At 36.2% G+C, this 6,848-nt stretch overlaps 1 protein-coding gene across 1 annotated transcript; it reads right to left on the reverse strand.

The window, feature by feature from the left end:
• Nucleotides 1-2,719: 2,719 nt before the first annotated feature.
• Nucleotides 2,720-4,411, reverse strand: LOC122292528 (LOB domain-containing protein 15-like). Its single transcript, XM_043100933.1, has 3 exons — nucleotides 3,865-4,411; nucleotides 3,403-3,652; nucleotides 2,720-3,299 (listed from the first exon to the last, which is right to left on the reverse strand). Exons 1-3 carry the CDS (start codon nucleotides 3,876-3,878, stop codon nucleotides 2,901-2,903), a joined length of 663 nt encoding a protein of 220 aa, XP_042956867.1. The 5' UTR covers nucleotides 3,879-4,411; the 3' UTR covers nucleotides 2,720-2,900.
• Between the last annotated feature and the right edge of the window lie 2,437 nt (nucleotides 4,412-6,848).

The raw sequence follows: 6,848 nt of genomic DNA on the forward strand, positions 1-6,848 counted from the left end.
GATCAGTACGCGTACGTATATATTATTTATATTCTCTCGTGCATGATGATGACAATTATTTATAGCGATGAATTATTAATTTGTCTCATTGGTTAATTAATTAATCGATCGGTTATCTATCTTTTAATTGAATATAGTACTAATTGCACGCCAAGATAATTAATTTCATTCCTCATTTGCTGATTATATGCCCCATATTATATATATAGTATTTGCTACTATGCCCCCTAATTTATACCATTCATTTTATTTGACGTGGCACTACAATATCACGAGATTTATTAAAAAAATTAAAAATATAAATATATTTAAAACAAAATGGCACCAATATATATATATATATAAACTAAAGGAAGATCGCTAAAGTTCTAGATTCCTTTTACCATTTTATATTTTCATTTTTATTTTTGTAATAAGTCATGTGGCACCACATTATGGTTTTACATCAATGTTCAAAATGAGTGATATAAATTAAAGAGTATAATAGCTCAATTTCTCATATATATTACTAACCGGTGTCCAAAATTCGAGATAAACCGAAGTGCATAAGCCTATGTTATAGTCGGTGCTAATTTATTTATTTTGCATTATTTTGTGCGATGACTAAGAAATGAATTAAAAGTGTTAAGATATAAATTAAATAATAAGATTACATCTTTTGATTAGTTTAAACTTTTGAAATAAATGGTGATTTCATATGGTATCAAACCAGAGGTCCTGAATTCAAATCTTGACTTTACACTCTATCATATTTAATTAAATATTTCACACCCATATATGACTGAGAGTGTTAAGATATAAATTAAATTATAAAAACTATATAATTGGTGATTTCGCATGCCCATTGTTCAGTTTAATGAATTTGGCTGTCTCGAAGATCAAAACACCCGAAGCCTTTTTGAGCTAAAATCATCTGTTTGCACGATATATATGACTACAAAGACATAAATTAATAAGCTCTTAACAATTATGACCATTTATGATGCATGCCTGAAAGATGTTTGCAACTAGTCAGCTTGCTTTTTTCTTGCTATATATTGTTGTGCGCATGATAGATAAAATATATGTTCGTATATAAGCAAGCTGCATGAGTAATCTAAACATGCATGAATGCTCGGCGAATAGAAAAGACCTTGGAAATCCTCCCTTCACATGCAATGACAAGTTCGAGATCACTCGTAATAAATGAAGAGCTCGTACTAATCATATAAACAAAACCTAACGCAGTGCATGCATGCATGTCCTGATCACCTTGGCTTAATTAACTAATTAACCTTGCTACTAACTAGCAAGCTAGCATGGGCTCATGTGTATTTTTCAATCATGGAATTCAATTTTAAAGAAAACCCTTTCCTTTAGAGCAGTTCCCGGCCTGATCTCTTATTTCATAAGGGAGGCCAGCATAATCTTATGATGGGAAAAAGGAGAAGGTCGACTCAGCTAGAAAAATAAAAAATTTCCGTCGATGATTTTTAATAAGATCGACGTACAAAGACAAATAAAGGTGCAGCTGCCGCTATCTTAAGCGACCATGACACGAGACTTGCCAAATTCCATCATCTCTCTATATAAATAATATGGTTTCCTGAGGCTTGAATGAGAAGGATCATGAGAGTTGCGCGCATTCAAATAAAAGTAAGTAAATTAAAGAGAAGATGGGAAATAGTGAAGGCAACGGAATTCCCCCTAGCTTAATTTCTAATTGTTTATATAATTTATTAGGTTTTCTCTTTCCTCCTCCAGTACTCCTGTTGAAATCCACACGCCAAGGAAACCCAACAGTATTGAGAAAATATTAATCTAGCTGGCTAGACCATTGACAGTCCAACAAATACATATAAATTATCTACTCCATCATGAAGTACGTATATTCGTAGCTTCAATAGGTAGGAATAAGTTGAGAAATTCCTAGCTTTATTAATCTACTCTCATTCTACCAATAACCCCTAGTACTTAACGAAATCTCTTTTGTGAACAATTCTGAAATCCTGCGCCAAAGTTATGATCTTCAGGCTGCAGATCGAGTTTTCATGGTTCCAATTAATGTTAACGTACGTGAATCCGTTACAAGCTAGCTAGCTAGCTGGGTCATCAGTACAACGAGACGTGACAAAGTCGAACTATAACTGCCACATGTATCATATTTTTCAAATATGATATCAAAAATTATTACTTAAAGAACGAAGTTTCTAACCTACATTAATTGGGAGCATGAAAACCATGCCCTCTGTCTCCCCTAACTTCAAACACCAGCTAAGATCCTCCAATGCACCACCAACTATCATGTGCAAACATGCACACATATTATACTCATCATGAACTGATCAGCTGCATGTGCTGTGTGTGCTGTGTGTGCTCTACTTAGTTTAATACATTCCCAGCACAATCTAGATTAGGACTCACCGGAGCAACTTAGGACGACGTCGGAATTCCCAATCCATACATAGTGCAAAACGGCGCCCGTATGCACGATCTGACTGGGCTTTCTTAATTTATGCTAATTCTCTTGATAAGCAGAGAACCGGAAGACGAATTAATATATATATATATATAGTAAGATATGGATGCGCTAAATTTTGGTGGCTAGAGTGCATATATATATATATATATATATATATGTATTCTCCCCAGCTAAAATTGTTGCTTTCCGAAATTAACGAAATCAGTAATTTAAAAGGAATACGTGACGTTACAATATCAAGATAATGAGATATCCTGGTGATCACAAATAAAATCTGTGATTTAAATTACCATCCACTTTCCAAAGACAAACAAACGAAGCATCCAATAATATTATAACTTTCTTACTTTAGCATGCAGCTTATTCCAGTTCAACTTGATTTAATTCATAAATCATAGTACAGAAAAAAAAAAAAAATGAGATTCTTTTCGATCTAGGATTAACCAAAATAGGAGACAATATTGTCACTTGAAATGGTACTATAGTCGGCAGCAGTACTCGTTTGTTGGGTGTAAATAGAAGAAGAGGAGGAAGTAGGAGGAAGAGGTGGAAGTGAGGGCTGTGGTGGCGGAGTTGGTGGAGGTGCTGCAACCGAAACCGCCCCAGAAGGAGTGAGCAAGGCCACATGTTGAGAAGAGGACATGATACTAGCATCCGGCCTGTATTTGTACTTGAGTATCTCGGCCCTTACTGCATTGAGTTCAGCTTGTAAAGATTGAACTTGCTGTTGCAAGGTCGAGATGGCCCCCATGCACCCATAGACCGGGTCTCTCAGCCTCACGTTGGCCTCGTAGACAAGACTATTTGCAGCATCGGCTCTTTGACTCTCCGGTACCTCCTGAATCAAACCATTCAAGAAACTATTAATTTCAATCTAGAACGAGTACTAGTGCCTAGGGTTTTTATCAAGGATGACCATCATGACGAATTAGGATAGTCACCATTAGCATCTTTGAGACGTTGCTGGCACCAAAGACCTTGTGAACAGAAGCGAATTTTTGTGGTTCATGGGGAGAGAAGTATGGAGAAAAGGGACATTCTTGGGCACACCTTCGTCTCAAGAGCTTACAAGCAGCGCATGGTGTAATCGTATTAAGGGTTCCCGGTGGACCTAACATGTGTCTTCTTCCCACATGAGAAGAAGCATCGGTTTCTCTCTTGATCCTTTTGCCTATCTCATCAAATCTCTCCCTGGTAGAAACGAAGCATAAGACCATCAAAAATCATACTAATAACCATATCAAAATTACGACTCAAAGATATTATATATTGATACAGGAAATTGTCATTTGAGCTCATAATGCACCGAAAATAGAAAGACAAAAATGTGCTGTCGATATAAAAATAAAAAATCAGAAATCTAGGGTTTATTATCCGTGCAGAGAGAGATTAGTACTCCATACCTTTCTCTGGACATTCAGGCATGCTCTCTGGGTATGGATGTGGACTTGCTTGCTGAGCGAGAAAGAGAGAGCGGGTTTGAAGGGAAGACGAAAGGAAAATTAATGAGGGCAGAATAGTGTGCTTAAAAGGCAAGGTAAAGGGGCAAGTGGTCCAGTGTTTATTTATAAAAGAAATTGACAAAAGGGATTAGCGATATGGGACAGGCTAAACTAAGAAAGGAAGTAAATTTTGTTTGTTTATTGGTGAGGTTATGGAGCTCCCAGCTTGATGTACGAGGTTTTCAGAAATATTAGTTTTCCAGAGACGCAGAAGTACGCTTTGACAGAGAGCATCGATGGGTTGAAACTGAGAGAGAGAGAGAGAGAGATGTATAAATGCCAGCTCTGTGCACTGCTTGCTCACGTGTAAGTCCTTAAATGTGTTTTGACTTTTAAATCAACCATCCGAACCCAATCCATTGCTGCATGTGGGTCTTGCTTCTTTCACAGGGGAGACCTAAATAGTACTATTTTATAGTCATGATCAGAAACTGAACATGTTTCTTTTAATCACATTGAAAGACCCTTAATGTTGTGCTGATTACATGATCATATATATGCTTATATTACTTGACATGTTAGTTTCTAGTCAAAATCAAGACCCGCGCGCCCGCCTTGATTAAGAAGACCATACCTGGGATCTAGTTACGAAAATGAAATTTAATATCAGCATCAGATCGCCGTGAAGAACCCGCAATCTCTTCGGTGAAGAAGGCCAAGACTAAATGCAAACTCAGTGACGAGGAGTACTGCTCCTCCATCATTTTGAAATATCTTTTCATAATTAATAATTTATCAAAAACGGGACCAGATCGTGAGTTGTTTTTTTTTTTCAACTGCATGTTTTAGCTTCTTACGTATCTGGGAACAACGTTTACTAGTTCCATTAATTATAAGAGAAATTACGATGAGAATTGAACCATTTGAAAATAAAATTGTTATTTTTGATAAATTATTTGTCACAAATAAATATTTTTCTTGTAATGAGCATTTTCGTTTATTTCCAGAAGGCAATGTTGGGCAAATACTACTTAATAAGAGTACTAGCCATTTTCTGAAATCTAGTGTTAATTCCCCTTATTTGTCTTTTTCTTCTTTTTTTTCTAAAATCGATTAACATTATTGATCCGGCCAACTTTTAACTGCTACATTCATGAATAACCCGGAAGCTCCCGTACCGGTACGGCCACTGGCTTGAAGGAGCTAGCAGCTTACTACATAAATTAATATAATTACCCTAAGTTTTCAAATGACGTCCAGAGAAAAAGATTGAACACCCTGCTTAAAGATAAGTGGATTGTCTTTGGTGTTTAAGGGGAATAGAATATTGATGGATAAAGCTGCTGATTTCAAGACATCTCACCCACATTATTCTACAAGGAAAGCATCGTGGTTAAAGAAGCTTGAATAGTTGTTTTCATTTCAGATAGCTATTTCAATTTCAGACACTTGCATGATCGGTCTTATATATATAGCGTTGTCAACGCTTATAACTGTTCGCTCGTCATTCTCTAATTAATCTCTGGTCTATATATCTCTAACTCGCCGAATTAGTCTAAGCGAGCAAAACAAAACGGTGCACGCATGCTTATATATATATTTAACATGCATGCACCATACGTATAAATGCCAGACAGTTTCTTCAATTAAAGGACTGTCCTATACCAGAACGGCATTTGTCAGCAGCAACACTTAATACATCGAAACTTTCGCATCCAAAGAAAAAAAACTTCAGCAATTCCAATACGCAAACCAAACAGTAGTGAGGTAAGGCAGAAAGAATCTACTGCTGAATGGGTTTTTTTTTTTTTAAACTCTCTTCATGGAGAATACCAAGGCAAAAAAGTTTTGCTTGGCTGTGGTTCTGAGGAGTTATATCAAAGTGGGTGATGAAAGGGAGGGAAAACGAAGAGAAGGGTGTATTTGGAGCTAGCTAGGGAGTAAATAAATTGACAAATTTGCTTAGATTGTAAGGAAATGGCACCATCCATTCTTGTTTGACCCGTATTTTAAGGCTAACACATCGCCCCATTGTTCTCTCATCCCCAACCTAACTTTCTCACTCCCTTCACTGATCCTGATCTCCTCTTTTCTATTTGCACCGAATCCAAAACTAACACTTACCCAACTTCCGCCGCAGGTAAGTACGTGCAGTCAATTGCTTGACCTTAGATCTCTAAAACCTAAATAAACCCCCCCGAAAGAAAATATACATATTCCAATTTCATGTTTGGTCTTTAAAAGTCCCCAATTAAATTTTAGATCCAAGACGTGTCACACATTTTCAACTTTTCTATACCAAACAGACATTCGCTTCAATTAAATCTCTATGGGTCCAAATTCATGGGAGATATCCCATAAAAACAACAATAAATTGTGCATGAACTTGGGGCATAAGTACCGTAACTGTCGTAGACATTATCCCTCCTTCCTGAAAAGACCAGGAATCTTTTTATCGCTCTCTGTATGTGTGTGGGTGGGTGGGTGGGGTGAGGTATATATGAGTATAAGAACATGACTGGTCGTGCAAGCTGTAAGACAAATTAGAAGTACTGTTATTGATATATTATTTCATTGGATTGGACTGTATCTAGATTTCTAGTAATTTTCAAAGGGCTGCATTTGTTTAGCAATAAAATTATTAATGCGTATCTTCCGTTGGATTTTCTAAATTAATATCACTATTTTTCTCTATTGACGCAGTACCATATAATTAGAGTCTTGGGCAATTTTTTTAATAAAAACCATCTATTTTGAAAAGAAAATTAAAGTACCCCTCGATTCTTATTGCAATATTAATTAGAGCATTTAAACATATTAAATAATTAATAGACTTATTTGTTTGTCACTGGTCATTCTAGTTAGTATGTAAGAGTAATTAATATCTTTGATCGGTCATATGCATGGAGGGTTTGTTACTACATTTCTACGGACGATTGGTGTAT

Source organism: Carya illinoinensis, chromosome 1, assembly GCF_018687715.1.
Source record: "Carya illinoinensis cultivar Pawnee chromosome 1, C.illinoinensisPawnee_v1, whole genome shotgun sequence".
NCBI classification, from domain to species: Eukaryota; Viridiplantae; Streptophyta; class Magnoliopsida; order Fagales; family Juglandaceae; genus Carya; species Carya illinoinensis.

What these genes read in the sequence shown, in the direction of transcription:
- LOC122292528 (XM_043100933.1), bottom strand. An exon ending in ACGTCTCAAAGATGCTAATG is followed by an intron (nt 3,300 to 3,402) that starts GTGACTATCCTA and finishes GGTTTGATTCAG; the next exon opens with GAGGTACCGGAGAGTCAAAG.